Source organism: Centroberyx affinis, unplaced genomic scaffold (assembly GCF_046629955.1).
Source record: "Centroberyx affinis isolate AG114_WGS23_722 - 3 ecotype Tasmania unplaced genomic scaffold, CSIRO-AGI_Caff_v1 ptg001621l_1, whole genome shotgun sequence".
Taxonomy (NCBI): domain Eukaryota; kingdom Metazoa; phylum Chordata; class Actinopteri; order Beryciformes; family Berycidae; genus Centroberyx; species Centroberyx affinis.
Window position 1 is genome coordinate 129039 of NW_027280061.1, and position 18136 is coordinate 147174.

The window sequence follows — 18136 nt, forward strand, 5'->3', positions numbered from 1 at the left end:
TTCCTCCTTGATTTCTACCACATTACAGAGGAAGTTAATAGCAGACATCTTAAGGTTGTAGTAGCTTTGGTTCACTGTAGGCCTATGGAGAATTAGGCCTGTTTTATAGCAGCAGTAGTGTATTTGCAGTGATTATTCATGAAGTCTAGATTTCATTATAATGAGTACACAAGACATTTTTGATTAACAAATTTTATTACAAAATGTTACAAAACTAGGTAGAAATGTCTATTGGAGCACGTGAGAAATAACTAAAAGTAATCATAACTTAAATAGATAAATACAGATGTCCATGTCTGCCCCTGGACAGTGCGCGGCTCTGACAGAGGACACAGCTGCATGGATGCAAAACAAACACAGAAACAAGATACCCAGAGCCAAAGTGGCCAGTTTGACCCTTGACCCTCGGTGGTTTGATTCAGATGTTATAGGGATGGTGTAATAGTGGAATCGCCCCAGCCACAGGTAGTGTTACGAAATACACTGTTTTTACAGTGATTCAACAAGAAAAGTGAATGAACCTGTAGGGAATTGGGAAAATCACAGATGACTTGTGTGATTATTGAGTCACATTATTACTGCGGCTGTTTCTGCTTTCTGCCATCCTATTCCCACAAACATCAACCACTTGTGGGCATATAATCTCTTTCTAGCAGGGTTGTGCTGTGAACTTTGGAGATGTCTTGAACTATTGGCAGCCATGTGCTGGGTCTAAGTCTCCTGGCAAGAACCTACAGGGGAGACGGAAAAAAAACAACAGTTGCTGTAATGTATTTTATATTTATCACAAATTTATCACATACTTTATGGTAGTGATTCTCGAATTGGGTCCTTCAGAGGAACACACAAACTTCCAAAGGTGTTTAACAAAGTGTTGGCCATGTCTTCCTCTCGGTACTATGCTTTTAGCTATACACAATCAATTTAGGACTATGTTGGTCAGTCCGTGGGCACTCACATGTGCCGAGGCGCTCCTCCAGGAAACCAATCTGCTCACTCAGGGAGTCGATGCGGTCCAGTTGCTGGAAAGAGTGGGAGAGAAAGGTGGTTTTCTCCGACAAGCCCTCATCCAACGAAAGCGGGAAGAGGCTGCTGAAGGGGGCCAGCACCAACTGCAGCTTCTATATGGAGAGAGAAAGAGGGGAAGAAACCATTGGCAAATGTCACCACTCAGTCCCATCATCAAAAATCAATATGACCTGTAGCACATACTGTAAATCTCACCCAACAACAGATCTTCACTTGCCTCTACTGTGTGCTTCACTAGGCACAGGCAGGCAGGATTCTAATGAAAGCCATAAAGATTTTAAAAGGTCGCTATGTGGGTCTGGCATTTCAAAGGATCTTTGGTTTGAGTGTGGCGCTTTGTGTTTGGGAAACGCTGGGGCCTGGGGATTAAATCTTGACTAGTATTTAATATCATACCAGCATACAAGGACCAGAGGTGTTCCTGGTGAGTGCGTCTGGGAGGTATCAGGGTAGGTGGCTTGTTTGTGTGTGTGTGTGTGTGTGTGTGTGTACCTTTTCCAGCAGCTCTACTCTGTTCCTCAGGCTCTGTACCTCCTCAGTCACATTCTCCGGCGGTCCGAACCTTCCACCTGTGGAAAAGATACAGATGCAGACACATACGTCAGCGCACCGCATCCCTCTTGAGCTGCGCGCCAATACGGCGGCTCACAGCCAAACTGTTGAGTTTGGGGAAAAGGTTGGACCCAGGGAGGAGGGGTGGGAGAGAAGGATTAGGGCACAGATCAAAAGGAGGAATGATCCAGTTAATCCTCAGATTAGATCAAAAGTTTATATCTTCGAAAAATTCCTTTGAGCGTCCTGCCCCGCCATCAATCCCTCTCCCGGAATGATTCATAACCTCTGTGAGGTCGCTCAGCTACAAACCAGGAAGAGGACCGCAGGACTGCAGGGAGGCCGGGGAATTTAGGGCACATGGGGAAGCTAGTGATAAATCCATAACTTGGCTTTAGCAGAGGACGTGGATGTGGGAACGGCACAAAGACCCATACACAAGCCGAAAGAGAGGTCACTATAAATAGACAAGCAGTCCATCATTCTTCCTCTAAACATGTGTACCCCGCATCGGTTACAGGGAACAGGGGCGGGCTGGCCGTGATCCAGCACGTCACCGAGAAGTGTCTGCCCCCCCACCCGAGGGACCGTCCCCGCCGGAGCAGGGCTCGGATCAGGGATCCGAAATGAGGGAGCCCCGGGTCTCTGGCTGCCGCCGAGGCAGACCGAGAACAGCTCAATCTCTCCCAGATGTGGTCCATTATTGAGACGGGAGTGAGTTGAGAAACAGGGTAAGGAGGAGGAGGGGGAAGGGGGGGGGGGGGGGGGGGAGCTGGCGATGACCCCCAGCAGACAAGGTTGATGGAGCTGGAATGAGAACGCGAGGCTTCGCCAAGAGCGAGAGTGAGAAAGAGAGTGAGAAGAAGTAGGGGAAAGTGAAGAGGGAGAGAGAGAGGAAGACGGAGAGACAGAATCAAGTCCAACAGAGCAGCTTGGCAGGGTCAGACGGAGAACTGCTACACTTTGGCCTGAGCGGAGCATTTATACCCGTGTTTGTATTCATAATCTCGGTCAACATCCTACTTGCGTGTGCATATGAACAAGTTAGTGGAATGCGGCCTCAACCAAAACATCTCAGCCGGCCTTGCAGTTTTGCATCTGGGAGCTGAACATGCTCCCCCAGCTAACCCTCCGTCACTTTCATCAAGTCGGGAGATCTGTCATGCCTGTTGCTTTTTTCTTCTCCTCATGTATTTTTCCCTCTCTTTCTGCTGATTAGGCAACACATCCAGGGACCCTCATCAATCCATATCATGCGCTCTCATGGGGTGAACAGTCTCTTTTAGCTGAGCAGATTCATTTTGTGTGAATCATTTGGTCTTAACCCTTTCCTCTGTGCAGAAACCCTGACAGGCAGACAGATAGGAGGAAGCTGGAGCGGAGCCCAACATTATACACGCCAACTATTTTTTTCAGTGCATGTGCATGAGACGATATCCCCTTTAGACATCTGGTATCTCACTGCAACCCCCACAGACGGACAGGTTCGTAGAAATCACCTAGGTAAGTCTTCTGCAAGGTTTCATGTTAACATTCACTCCTCAGAGTGCACTTAGGCTGACTCAGAATGGGAATTAAAGGGAATTTCCTGGGGTTGACTGCAAGACTTCTAGACAAGGGGGTTAGATTATCTTGTTGCTATAGATACGGCAAACACACACATACGAGAGAGAGAGAGAGTGACTTTCTGGTGGTGAGCGATGCGCAACAGTTTTAAGAGGAGTAATGGAGTGTGTGGGATAAAAATATGTTTAAGTCTGTGTTAGGCTCTATTACAGGCAGATGTTTGCTTTACTGCGTATTTACACTGCCATCGGTCAGCTCGGTCATTATGAAATCACGCCGTCTGGTCCCATTACATAGGTCCGCACTCACACTGCCCAAACCACAAGAGATCCGTTTGGAGTCGGCACCAGTCGCAGTGCATTATTACTCACGGTACGAGTTGAGAGTGGCATAGCGCGTACCAAAAGTAATAATGGACCGCGAAGCTGGCTATGTTCCTTTCTTCTGTACTGCCGAGCAGACACTTTGCTGCGAAAAACACAAAAAGTACACACACACATATACGCAGACACACACACACACAAGCGCGCGGCTCGTTTACCCGCGTCGGTGGAGGGCTGCCTGTGACCACCCACTGTTGCCCGGCTGCTCGGGGTGGGAGAAGCAGGGGTGTGAGGAGGAGGAGGAGGAGGAGGAGGAGGAGGAGGAGGAGGAGTGGCAGGGGGAGGAAGGCTCTGACAGGAGCGGCCGTCTCCGGCGAGCCCGAAGCCCTCTCGGCACGCGCACCGATAGCCGCCGGCCGTGTTCACGCACTCCTGAGAGCATGGCTGCCGCTCGCTGCACTCATCCACATCTGACAGACAGAGGAGACAAGGAAAGGTATTTATGTGTCCACTTGTGTGTGTGTGGGTGTGTGTGTGTGTGTGTTTGAATATACACACAGATGCTCACATGTGTACCTGTTTGGCACTGGTGCCCCGTCCAGCCCAGAGGACACGCGCAGTGGTTCGGTGTTAAGCAGGTGCCTCCATTCACACAGGCTTGGCCGCACACTGCTGCGAGAGGCATTGAGCATTTGAAAAGCGGGATCATAAGACATAAACCTAAAACAACTTGTAAACATTTGCCTCCAAACTACCTTGGTTGCAGTTGTGCGAGTGGAACCTGCGCCACCCCGGGCAGCACTCCGGGTAAGAGGAGTGCGAGCGAGGTGCCGCTCTGCTCACCTGCCGGTACGCCACCCGGTACACCGTCCTGTCCAAACAAAAACACACAAGAGACGCACGGTCAGGGCCCCTCCGGTCTTTTCTTCCGTGTTCTGTCAGACCGCAAGAATGCCGATGAGAGAACGGGAATTTGCCGGAATATTGAAACCACGGACCACTGACTTCCAAGAGCGTGTAAGAGATGAGGGAGGGAGGGAGGGAGGGAAGGACAGGGGAGGAGATGCAAAGTCAGATCTAGATTCAGGGATTTCACTGGTGACTGCGATCTGCTGAGATAGTTTCTGGTATGTTTTTGGCGGAGATACAGGATGATAAACTGAGGCAAAAGGGTGAAACAAAGAGAAAGAGTGAAGTTGTCCGATCAGAATCATTACGGGACTAGAGGCCTGTAATTATCAGACGTGTGCCCACTTCATTTGCACATTCTCAGAGCGAAAGAATAAAAAAAAAAATGGAGAAGGTGAAAGCATAGTGAGACTGGACCGGGAAGAGTTAAACAGAGATTGAAATGGAGGGAATGTAAGGGGGGGGGAACGGAGGCAGAAAGAAACAGAGTTGGAGAGAGAGCGAGAGCGCGTAAGTATGGAGGGAGAAGTAGTCCAAAATAAACAAGGCCGCGGTCTCTGCGGGCGGGCAGTTCATTTCCCGTAGTTACACAAAGTACTCGATATTTAGATTCCACCCAAATATGTGCCACCATGACCCAGTTCTGTGTGAGTGTGTATTTGCGTGTATGGGAGAGAGCCACGATCTATTTGTGACTGCACTCCTAACCCTTTCCCTCCCTAAACATTTTAGGCATTGTTTACCGCCTAATGAAATAAACGTCTCGCGAGGGAACGACGAATTATAGCACCGTTCTAACACTGTTATGTCAGCAAGATAGTCTGAGCTGCACCCCGAGACTGATGGAGTCTTGTTTAGACTGGGCTGTAGTTGTCCGCTGTCTGGACCATACATGGTTCAGCTTGCGCTCTCCTAACCAAAACTGAAGGGATCACATTTCTTACGTTGTTGAGAGTGCATCTTACTTGTATGTGCTGCAGAGTCGATGCCCCTGACACAGGGTGATGTAGGGCTTGTGCACCGGCTGGACGTACGACTCTGTTGCCATGACAACGCTGTGACGGATGTCTCTGCCGCACACCCTCCGTCTGCAAAGCAAGGCGTGAGATCAATCGTTACCCGACCTGACATAACAGCGGTTTGCTTCCAAAGAGCTTCTGCCCCGGAAGCTGAATTGACTGAGTTGACTGCTATTAAACGGGACAGTTTGAGATGTTTAGGCCCTATGTGATCCTCCCTTCTGGTTCAGAAAGCTTGAAAAACTCCACATTAGGGCCTCTAGGTTTCTGCGTGTCACTGAAAGTTGATGTGTAATTGCTATTGATCGACCCGTGTAATCACTCCCGAATGTGTCAGAGTTAAGAGCTGATCTTTGACCTCTTTGTCTCCACTTGACCTTTCATGCGGGTTTCAGTTTATTTTGGTCTTTGTGCAAATAAACTCTGATTGAAAAGAGAAGCCTGCTTGACTCCCCGAGTTGGTGCAAGTCTAATAGACTAGGACAGAGGGGTAGAGCTTTGGTCCCGAGACACTGCAGGGACCAACTCTGTATACATTTACTTTAATGGGTGAGAATGTCAAGTCAAAGCAAAGGGGTTTTTAAAACAAACAGGTCTAAAATGACAGTTGAAGTGGAGATCTGCAGCTGAAGTCTCTGGACTACACAGCTACTGAGGGCCAAAGCTGACCAAGTGACAGGCCATAATAAACACAGGAAGAGTATTAAGTGAGCTGTTACCCATGGTGACCAAAGATCTGGGGAGTGCCCGTCACATGAAGGATGAAGAGGGAGGAGGAAAGAAGGAGCATTTGGTACATGTCTTCCTCTTTCCCACGTTCCCTCGCTCAGTCTCTCTCGCTCTCTCTTTCTCTCTCTCCTTTCTGCCAGTTGGACGGAAGAGGAAAGGAGGATGACGGGGGAGGGGCTGCGGGTCGTCTCCTTGCACAGACGAGTACGCTACCTGTGAAGAGAGAGACACATGGATGGAGTGAGCTAAAGATGACTTCCGTTGCCGGGCATTAATGCAGAAATGCAGCGTTGCTTTTCATCTTTTGTCGAGCTAAAAAAAAAATGAGGTGAACGGGGGGCTAAATTCCAAATCCCAAGCGTCACACAGAAAGTAATCTCAACAGAAACATGAATGGAATACAGTTCATTCCGTTGCAAACACAGGTCAAAGCTTATTTCCTTTGAAGAGGCGGACCACAAGAGAGATGGGCTGTGCTCTTGTCAGTGTCAGCTGTGTCGTGTCTATGAGAACAGACTCTTGGAGGACCTCTGCTACAGTTCAGCCCTTCAGCGGGACATCAGGCCAGAACGCTCTCCCCTCTAAAAAGGCATTAGTGCACATTAAAGGTGCAGTGGTGGAAGGTCTGGAGAGAAAACGTTGAACAGAGTCAGAGCCGTGTACAGAAGCTCTGTCATGTGCCATTACTGGCGGAGGGGCAGGTAAGGTAACAGGGTGAGAAACGGCCAGGCCGGGTGCTCTGAACCGCAAAATGAAACTCGGATGTCCTCACGTCACACCAAGAAAAACTGGCTGAAACTGCAAAACAGTCACATTTGTATGCCAGGAATAAACTTGAGCTGAACAATATGGGGTCTATAAAAAGGAGTGACATTGTTCTATGTGGTTCTCTGGATAATCCAAAATGAATCATTATGATAGTTGTTGCTTTCACAGAGATTATCTTTTGTGCTATTAAAATATTCTTTGTTCAAAATGTGACTTATAGTGATCGCTAATACTCTTAAACTCAAGTGGAAACTGCGAGGTCGGCATTTTGAATAGTTTAACATGATCAAACCCCCATTTTTTTTTCTTTAAATAGATCAAAGTGTTTCCTCGGTGAGTGATTTTAAAGATGGAGCATCGTGGGGAACGTAGACTTAGCACTTTCAGGTACTCTACCTCCTCCCCTCTAAAATGATTTTATGACCAGCAGTAAAGACGCCCTATGTAATGTTTGTGTTTTATGCTCTGCATCTGAGCAGTTTGTTTGTCATCACTATAGGCTTTGATTTGTGTGTGTTTGTGTGTGTGTGTGTGTGTGTGTGCTTATCTCAGGAGGACCTTGACCATCTATGCGGAGTTAATGTTCCCTACAAAGCAGAAAGCATTGTTCAGAAAGAGGTGCTGGACCCCAACAGGGGCTGGATGATAACCTGCTGTTAGAAAGCCATTTAATTGTTACTTCGACCTCCAGCCAGGGTCACAGGGAGAGATGGCATCCCTCCACCTGGCAACCAGCAAGGACAAGAGGTGGGACTGTGGGCCTGGACTGGTTTTAGTGGTTCTCATGCTGAACTTCTGACCCCACCTTCACCTTCGCCCACCCACAGAGAAAGCAAAGGCACCGACACACATGTAAACATGCATGCGTCGCGTGGGCTCACGTACATACACTCCTGAGTTGGACAAAACTGGCTGAACTCTCACTGACCTGCACAACGGGCTGTGGGACTAACACAAAGGGCAAGGCACGGAGACAAAGAACATGAACTCTCCCTCCTCAGAAATGTTCCCTTATCCCTTTATGCCACATAAGATTATTACATACTGTACAGGATTAAAAGACGTGCTGAGCCATCCTTCTGCCAGAAAGCAGTTGGTGTGAGTCAGGCGACCTTGCAGCAGTTGTAACTTCACCCTGGGCTGGACCGCTATGGAGAGCTTGAGAGCCAGCTTGGAGCCGCTCCTGGTCCGAAGCTAGCCGACAGGGACATTTTTAACAGCGCTGATACTAAGCCCTCGGGAAACCCGTAACGGGGCATTAAAGCCAGCCTGGGGTGATGCTAGGTTATGGGACTAGCCTGCAGGAGAGTACTGAGTTAGCCTGGAGGTGATGCTAAGCCTCGGTTGACAGCTTGCATGTCTCTCTGATCCCCTGCTGGCTCAACGCCCAGAGACAGGACACGCACATCTGAGCCTGTGTTCATTCACAAATCACCACAGCTGGTGTGACTCTCAGCACTGCAGGGGGGCACTTTGAAGACAACGTGGGCCCGCCTGCCTGTGTGTGCACATGTTTGGAAATAGAGCATCATCACGTCTGCAAACAGAGAGGCGCTGTAGCTCAAAGTGTTTATCCAGAAAGTGGATCCAAATAATCCCAAACCTCAAACAAACCTATTAAAAGCCATTCACACTCAGTTTGACGGACCGTACAGTGATGTCACAGAGCTTTGGGTGTGGCATGACAGCTTCCCTGCCAAAACACCTGATATGATTTGATAACAGCGTTGTTGATGATCTGGTCGTTGTATCATAAAGAGCTACCGCTACCACTGATGTAAGTCATTCTCCCTTTGGGATGCAAAAAGCACATTACCAGTCTTATAACACAAGAGATATATAAGACACTGGCATTGCAAAGAATGAATGGGCTGGTATGAAGGCCAGGAGCTGAAGTAAACCTAACTGTTATTCTGATTAGATCACATTCAATTACTCTTTCATATTACATTGTACACTACATTGTATGCATACCCTAAAGACTGTTGACAGACAGGTAATGGTATGGCTTAGAGGGGGTCAGTGTGTGTGTGTGTGTGTGTGTGTGTGTGTGTGTGTGTGTGCCTGCTGCCATTTTCATTATGCCCGTTTTTTTTAAAGCCACAGAGTCCAAGCCTATTGACACACTAGAGAAAGATTTAGTAGACACATTTATCACAGATTGCCAAGAGAGGGCGCTGTTTTACAGCGCTGTAAATATCTGCAGATCACAGGCTCTCACAGCAGCACTGCCATCATTCACACAGGACACCTCTCTCTCTCTCTCTCTCTCTCTCTCTCTATCTCTCTCTCTCTCTCTCTCATGCACGCACACAGTACATGAATGACTATAAATAAAGAAATAAAGGCAATGAAAAAATGGCTGTTTCTACATTAAGCATAAAGACAAGCGTAGATGCTGAACTGACGTGATACGGACAAGCCGACAGCGCATGCATGTTTGCAACAATACTAATAAACTTAAATCGTGCACTTTACAATCACCTTTTCTAAGATTAATCCCGCTGGACAAACACAGTCCTGTAAGGCTCGGTGTGCAGCAAAGCCTGGCGGACAGTCCCGTCGCCTAAACGCCCGGAGCTTGAACAAAGTTATGTCCCGTTATATTCCGCTCGTGAGTAAAGTCTTCCTCTAAGTCCAGTGATAAAAAACTCCGCTACTAGTTCAGGTTTCTCCTTGAGCACAGCCTGTCAGAGAGCGCATGGGGGGTAATGGTAGTACCTCCTCCCACTCCTCCAGCTGGGTGTCCCGCGGCTCAGACGGGCTGGACGGGGGGACACTTGTGTGACGTCAGTGTATACTACAGACTACCCAGGCCGTTTTTTTTCCCATTGATAACCCACTGATACACTTCCCAAACTGAACTTATCTGGACGGGCTGAGAGAAACACATCGAGCCTATAGACTTATTTCACGGAGGCAGTTGGCATCATTTGAGGAACACGAGACACGTGACAACCGCTGCAATAGAGGTCCCTGATTGATAATAGACTATAGGTTACATTTAAGATTTATATCTTACTCTTATGACTTTTACTAAAAAATGATTTACTATTTTGACTCTTGGCAGCCTAAATCCTCACTGTATGTGCATAAAAAAAGCAGGTTTCTGTCAGACATTAGTTACACACTGTGACCACTAAGTGTTTTGTCCTTTGACCTATTCCCTCTAACCATCCTAATCCCCTTCTGGAGTCACGTCCATGGCAAATTGGGATAACGTTTGAAGAGCCTATACATTTAGAATTGGATATTCTTTCAATTAAGCCATGTAAAAAAAAAAAAAAAAAACGATATGTCTGGTAGATGCCATGTGAAAAAATATTATGGGCCTCTTACAGGCATGAGAGATGTCAGTGCCAATTCACCAAAATAAAAGCCCGCAACTATAGACTAAACCCACTGAGGTGGTATAACATTGTGAGGCATCCTTATTGATATTTTTACCTGATTTGTATGCCTTTTTTTTTTTTTTTGAGCCGAAAAATGTCAAAAAAAAACAAAAAAACATGTCAAATGTCCCAAGAGGTAACCATACTGCAGCCGATAGGCCTACTCTTCTGCCTATTTATCAAAAATAGTAAAATAAAACGACAGGCTCGACAAACTACCGACAGTCGAACAGGGAATATTTGCATGATGAGCCTATGGAAATGAGTACATGTCTTACCCTCGAAGTATGGGGTCATCAGGTGCGTCTGTGCGCGCGTGCTGAGCGGAGGCCATGGGCACCATCCGCGACCGCCGGACCAGTGGATTAGAGGACTCTTCCATGGTACCAATTTCTTTTAAAGCTCGTCACAAAGTTTGTCAGTTAACAGCGAGAACTCGCGTTTTAATTCTAGGTGCTGCCCGTGAGTCGGCCGCCGAGAAATGAAATGTCTTTGGGCGTTTTTCAGTTGCTTTTTATGCAGGGCTTCCTGTGGAACGCAGGAATTGGACGGACAATCCCAAACCGGAATTCCTGTGAGTGTTTGGCGCTGATAAAACCCCTCTCCTGCACAAACACTCTCCATCCTGCTCAAACCGCTTTGCGAATCTGATTTTGAAGCATTTTTCTGTCCCCATTGTGGCGCGGACATCTTTAAGGGGCGAGTGCCTTCGTTTGTTTTCACCCGCACGGCCTTCTGGTGCCTTTGCGCTCAGGTACGCAGGGGCCATGAGTATTGTAATGGCGCTGAGGTTATTGTTGGTTATTTGCTGAATATAACACAGTTAGAGCAGCTCAGTAAAAAGAAAAATCCTTTAGCTGACAATGCAAGCCCGTATAGGCCCGTGTTTATACAGTGATTAACATCTTTGTGAGATCAAATCTGTCAAATTGCAGTAAAGAGTTACCATGAATCTGCAGTTTCTTTTCCCCCATGTTGCTTTTGTGTTTCTTACTGTAGCTCCTGGAGAAGATACTCTATAGGTCAGTCTCTGTGCTCTGTGTCTCTCAACTGTTTTCTAAGTGATTGTCAAATATAACAGTCCATGTATTGTATCCTTTCCTTATCTATTTGGCAGCGTCTGCTTTCTCTCATCCACGATATTGTAATGGCTTAGAGACAAGTTTGGGGAATTGTAAACAGACATGAGCTTAAAAAGATACTTCTGTGTGTCCTGATATTATCTGACAGATTTTGCCATACAGTATTCTTTATCACATTATTTCATAATGTAGTTGGAATAGCTGTCTATAGTTTATAGATGTGTCAGACATTCCTCTCAACATTGGGAGATAATGAACAGGCTATTGCTTAAGAAATGGAAAACTAGTTTTTTTTTAAATCTATTTCACCAATGATCAAAATAATACATATATATTTTGTGTTATTTCTTTTGCCCACAGACTAATTCTTTTGTCTCTTCGAGATTTTGCAACTTTTTTTTTTTACTTACTCAGATTTGAAAACATAAGAAACGTGTGACCTCTTATGTGACCTGTTTTGTTCATGTTGCAATGTAAGAGTTTTGGGGTTTGCTCAGACGGGGTGCATGATTGGGTGCAGATGGCTACCTAATTTGAGCGTAAAAGCCTTGCTGCAGTGGCGGCAGACGTCACGTATTAAAGACAGATATGCTGCTGTGCCTCTCTCCCTTGAAGCTGAGCTTTACTAAGATTAGTCTCTCTGACACCCAGTGCTCATTTGTCATTTTAAGTATGTTAAGTGCAGAGCCGGACCTCGTACTCACACACGCGCACAGGCATGCGCACATACACACACACACACACACACACACACAGTTCCTCAAAACAACTTCAAGTTCTCTGTGTGTTTATGGCTGGCTGGACTAGATGGAGCATGAAGCAGAACATGCTAAGGTAGGGAGTTGAGTGAGGATTGCCCATATGAGTGTCATTCATCATCTTTCACCCTCAAATGATGCATAGTAAAATTTATGATTATTCTTTGGTGAGAAATTACATATAGTGTATAATCTCATTTCACACTCAAGTTTGTTTCTCTTTATTAAACAGTGACGATGTGGAGCATGGCACATCCTTGCCATTTACAATAATGGAATAGCAGTTGTATTAGTGTTCATTTAAGGGCCCATTGAGTTAATGTGTGATATGTCCCACCCTGCACACAAAAGAACTGTTTTCACTGCGATAACAAAGAGCCTACGTGCTGAAGCACCATGGGAATGCTTCAGTATGGGGTCGCAGGTGACCACACACCGACACACACACCTTCAAGGCTGAGCGCTTGGACAGGGCACAGCGGAATATGGGACGTAAAGTCTGTATGGGTTTGTTTGTGCGTGTGTGTGTGTGTGTGTGTGTTTACGTGTGTGTGCGCGAGAGAGAGAGAGCGAAGGGGGAGGGCATCTCTTTTTAAGGAACTCTTTTCATTCTTTGAAATCAAGACTTGGCCGACACAAGCAGAGTTTTGTAGTCGGTGTTCCAGATTTGGCCCAGAGAAGACGCGGGAGGGGAAAAAAACTGAAGCGTAGCAGCACTTCCTCTCAGAGAGGAAGCAGGAAACGGCTGCGGGAGAGAGATTCTGGAGTCTGCTCCCTCGGAACAATAAAAATCTCACTTGGACAGGAAACGGATCTGCGTCAAAGAGGGCCTGACAGATTCTGCTAAAGGGCAGAAGCAGTGACCCTGGATGGGGCATGAACAGGGGGCAGCTGTGCCCAACTGTTCCCCTGAAAACATACAAAAATATATGTATTCAACTATATAACATATTTATAAACGTTTAAGTCAGAGTAGGTATTGCATAGCATGGAGTGCAAGAGATGCATCTGAAGGAGAATATTATATAAAACTACAGTATATACTGAATTAAAAGTAAAGCCTTATTATAAGAGGAGTGGTGGCTGCAGAAATAACATCAATTCTTGAAAAGTGAGAGGGAAAGGTGGGATGGAGGACGTCCCATAGAGTAAATATTATTGTTTCTTACTATTGGACAAGAGCTTTCCCACCGCATGTTTTTTGTTTATTGTCTGGATGCACAATAGTCTACAAGTGTGTACATGTGAGAAGGCTTTTGCTGCTTCCCTTTGTGCTTGTGTGAGTTTGTGTATGTGTGTGTGTGTCCATGTGTGTTTGATTGAAGACCTCAGGTATTTTGCCGCAGTAAACACCTCTAATAGAGATGATGATGCCATCCTCGATGTTTAGAAATTTTGACTCTGGTCTGTCTGTGTGGCTGGAGGCTCGGAGATCCAGCACAGATACGCGGTCATAAACCATGCCAAAGAATGAAAAGCTCTTTGATAGAAACTTAGCAAAAACATTTCTTTCTATCCTTCCATCCATCTATGTTTCACTCATTCTTTGAGTCTGAGTTGGGGATCGGTGTCGTGTTTGGGGGCTCTAGCCTCTAGACTTCCACAGGCATCACCACTAATGGAGGAATGCGAGGGCGCTAACAAAATCAGCGGAATTGGCGATGTTGAACATTTCTGCAGCTTCTAGAGATGGGATGTTTAGATATGATTATGATGTGCATCACTGTCTGTGCATAGGCTGGAAGAGAAGTGACAGACGTAACATTGTGCAATTGTTTTTGAGGTTTCTGGTCTTAGTGAAATAGGCGGACTCTCCCATTGAAAGTGTATGACAGCATGGATACTCGCAGTAGCTGTGCAGTGACACTCATACACTTAGATATAAAGACCCATATTTAGCTGAAATGTTTTGTGTTCGATTTTGTCACGACCAGAAGGTGAAAAGACAGCTACTAGTGTGTCGGATTTATCGGCTTTCTGCTGATTCACACGTGACCCGGCTCCTCGACTGGATGTGCGCATGTATCTCTGCTCTGTGTGATTTCCATGCTGACCAGCCAAACAGGACATCCTGCAGCCCAAGGCCTGCCACCGCTGCCGCCGCTCCCCTCTCGCCTCTCAGCACTAACAGCCATCAACCAGCATCGGACAAAGCCGAGGCATGCGAAGCCCTTCTGGAAATCAGAAGACCTCTGGCTCTGTGCGCTGGTGGTCCCAACGATTCCTCTGCTGAACCTAAACAGGCGATGCTGTAGAATTCTTAGACGCAATATAACCATAAAAATATCTTTGACTCATTTTGTCCCTAGCTATGTGCATATTTAGTATGTGACTGCATTTTGTAACATGCCTTTTTGTGGCCTCTGCTTTATATTTCCTTCCGTCTGCTGCCAGCACTGCTTGTCAGTCTGTCATCAACAGTGTAGAGAGATTAGGGTTTTTATACACATTCCACCAAACTCTGCATCCCAGAAACACATGTGACAGTGATTGGCTTATTTACCATAGTAATCAAATTCTCCCGCTATGAGGCTAATGTTTGGAACAGTGGCCATGTTGACTTTGGTCCAATGTCTCCCAAGAGTTGTTTTAGGAGGCTACACGAGTGTTAAGTGTGGACATTCATACAACACCAATCCTGTTCAAGACTGATTTAATGTTCTGTTCTCGCGCAAATATTTATCGCTAGACGCTGAGGTGTCACGGCAATGAACGGTATCGCATAGAGAAAGAGAAATACAATATTTCTTGGCTATTAAATTGCACGCAGTGTTGCCAACTTTTGTGGTGGCTTGTCAGCAGTAGTGTTTGGCATTCTGCTGCTTGGTGTGTTATTTCCATAAGGGGTATCCTATGATTCCTGAGCGGCTCATTATCCAGCCTTTGCAGAAATAGACTAAACAAGGAAGTGATAATGGCATGAGTGGAAACATGCAGGGGATCAATCATGGGGAACATCGTAGTTTGAGAATGGTTTAAAAAGGATGCAACAGATATGTTTCATAAATGTAAAGTCTTGCTAGCTAATCAAGTATGTTTAAAATAAGAGAGCTATGCTGATAAACTAGTGTTCTGACTATAGGATGGGTGAGATTTGGGACTCGTACCAATAAAGACGTTAAAAAGTTGTGGCATCCTGGTGGATCATGAACTCGCAATATTATAAGTTAGAACTGGTGACTTGTTTGTTGTCATCCCCTCTCACTCAACTGAACTCTCCACTGTTAACATGACATATGACTAATGAGGCAGAAATGCTAAAAAAAAAACGAAAAAACCCCCCGATATAACTAAAAATATTATAAAAGGTTCACTTGAATTATTAAGGATGACTTTGTCAGTATATGTTTATGCAGCAATTGTTGAAATCAGGATTGACTTCTGAAGGCACCTGCCTGCTCATCTGCTCTTGGAGATCATGGACTCAAATGGGACAAGAAATTCTCCTGCTTCATCAGGAAGGCCCAACATAGATCAATGATGTTCTTCCTGCAGCAACTGAAGAAGTCCAATGTCTCACAACCAGTTCAGTTTTATAGATCAGTGATGCATCCTCACATCCTCCATTGCCGTCTATAGCTCCGATCTCTCGGCTATTAACGTTTGCATACCTTATTACTGTTAATATTTATTCTGCATTCATCATTTCTTGTGCCTTGTTTGCAAAAACTTTGAACAAACCGTCTTACCTTAACCGTCTTAAGACTTTGACACTTTTCAGGAACATTTTCCTCCAGCGTTCATAATTTATTCATGCATCTGTTCTTTTCAGTATAACAACCTCACTGGACCAGCACATGACTAGTAGACACCTCCTTCTGCACATCCAAAAAATACTGTATACCATGCAGCTCAAGTGCACATTGAACGAACAGCAAATTTTGAATGTGTGTTTATGTAGACTGATATGTATAGCATTGCACGTGAAGGCCTGTCGCTGCGGTACCATGTTGTTAGCATGTACTGTGTTACTCTGTACATCATCAATATGTCCCTGCAGAGACATATTCTGCAGATATTCTGATTATTAAGAAAATTGTTAAATAGTTCAAAATGATGACCTCCCCACATGTTTTTTCAACCTAATATAGTAGTAGTAATAGTATTGCAACCTAATACCCTGTGTTACTTCTTATAGTTGGTAATTCACACAATCTTCATGGCAAAAGATTTTTTTTTTTTTTGTTATGGTTTTAGGATAAATAGTAAAACAAATATGGGACTTTGCTTCCTTAAATTACCATCTTCTGAATTTAACAACTACTAGTAAATGTTTATTTTGAACTGCTAAAATTTAATTTTGAAGGGAGAAAACAAAGCATTCTTCCCTGTTCACCTCTGACACTTCCCCTTCGCCAGGCAGTGGAGTGTTAGGAAATCTCAGCCTCCTCTCAGATGGTCGTGTGGTCGGGGAGAGAAGAGAGAGAGAAGAGAGAGAGGAGAGAGAACATTTAATGGAGCCTCCAGGAGCGTAAGTTATGAGTGGCCGACTGTCAGAAGAGCAGCAGGACTCTTTCTGATGATGAGAGGTTTATTATGCGTGTGTGTGTGTGTGTGTGTGTGTGTGTGTGTTTGTGTGTGTGTGTGTGTGTGTGTGTGAACTCACCCCACACTGATGATGGGACCAAATTCCCTTAATGTAGCTGCAACTGTGCCCACTTCTGTTACTGCCTGGGTTTGGGATACACACTATGGGTCGAGGTCACCCTTAGACGCTGGTCTGGGATCAGTTTACTCACTTCACATTTGAACATTCAATCTTTTTCTGTCAGATTAGGTGGCACAACTTGACTCACATTGATTTACATCAATGATTTGCTCTAGCCTGGCCTAGCAGAACGTGTGTGGAGAGTGCAGTCTTGCAGCTCAGCACCGTACTGGAGTACAGCACTGTTGTATTTAGGGAGGCATTATGGGACCATAGAGAGGGCATACCAGCCCAATGCCGTTAGTTTCTCCTAATGTCTTAATGATGGGTTCATTAAAGAGGTATCTTGCCTGGCTCACTAACTAAGCACAGATGGCCAAGAAGCAGTTATGGTATCTCAGACAGAGACTCTGGAGAAGATTTATTTCAAACCACAGCTGAACCCCGGGAACCCCATGCAACAGCTTCAACATTACGGCTATTTGATCTGCTGTCTGTCTCCATTTTTACATGCGATCCAAAGCCCCACTGTCCTAGACGTCTATTTAGTATAAATGAGATTATTCACTGTAGCTATGGAGAGCAAAACTCGAACAAATCAAACCTGACAGTTTGTTCAGTATTTTTATAAAAAGTGCCTGTTGAACTGATGGGCAACACACAAGGGGCCTCAGATATTTCCACAGACTGGAGGCATTCACAGAGATGTGTTTCACAAAATGGTTCAGGTTTTTTGTGTTTTTCTCCTGACCGTGTCAATCATTCTAATGAGAGAGCAGATCAAAATATAAATCATGGCCTCTCTGAAGAACCAGTCGTGACACAGAGACAAAGAGCCCAGAGGGCGTGGATGAGGACCCCCGTTAAAACTGATGACCTGCCAGCGTACACAGTGGCAAAATGCTTCGATAAACAAGCCTGACAAATGGCTCGCTCTGCGATGGCCTCGCAGCTACTGCAAGCTGCTGCACACAGGCTTTATGAGGCAAGGCACTCTCATAATTATGTCAAAGACATTAGCAGTGGAGCTCTAATGTGCCCATGAAGTGTGAGCGGCATTGCCCCTTCAACAAACCGTCTCCACTTCAGCAGTGTGGTGTGGGCTTTTACTGACGGCACAGGGGAGGGGAAGCAGGGAGGAAAAGGGAGAACAGCACGCATGAAGGAAAGGAGGCTGCTAAGGGAGGCAGGGGAGGGTGGTAAAACAAGGGAAGGCAAGCTGACCTCCACACGTAAGATAAACAAGCCATCAGCTAAGCAATTGTTAGGTTGAATGGGTTTTTTTCCAAGTCGGGTCCTCTGTCAGAGAGAGAAAGAGATTATTGTACAAATCCCTAAATATATGTTATGCTGAGAATTAG

The 18136-nt window shown here is 45.7% G+C and overlaps 1 protein-coding gene across 2 annotated transcripts; it reads right to left on the reverse strand.

Annotated features, from left to right (window-relative positions):
- Nucleotides 1-211: 211 nt before the first annotated feature.
- On the reverse strand, nt 212-10750 carry egfl7 (EGF-like-domain, multiple 7). 2 transcript variants are annotated; one of them, XM_071528141.1, is made up of 9 exons: nt 10566-10750; nt 6118-6340; nt 5345-5467; nt 4226-4341; nt 4047-4139; nt 3689-3940; nt 1522-1598; nt 959-1121; nt 212-731 (listed from the first exon to the last, which is right to left on the reverse strand). In XM_071528141.1, exons 2-9 carry the CDS (start codon nt 6195-6197, stop codon nt 712-714), a joined length of 924 nt encoding a protein of 307 aa, XP_071384242.1. In that variant the 5' UTR covers nt 6198-6340; nt 10566-10750; the 3' UTR covers nt 212-711. The 2 variants fall into 2 exon arrangements, with proteins under 2 accessions (XP_071384242.1, XP_071384241.1); XM_071528140.1 differs by having other exon boundaries at nt 4047-4142.
- Between the last annotated feature and the right edge of the window lie 7386 nt (nt 10751-18136).

Coding starts and splice junctions, on each gene's coding strand:
- egfl7 (XM_071528140.1), bottom strand. CDS start 6,197: ATGTACCAAATGCTCCTTCTTTCCTCCTCCCTCTTCATCCTTCATGTG. Junction 1,599..3,688: donor GCAGCCCTCCACCGACGCGG/GTAAACGAGCCG, acceptor TCTTTTCCACAG/GTGGAAGGTTCGGACCGCCG. Junction 1,122..1,521: donor GAGTAGAGCTGCTGGAAAAG/GTACACACACAC, acceptor CTCTCCATATAG/AAGCTGCAGTTGGTGCTGGC.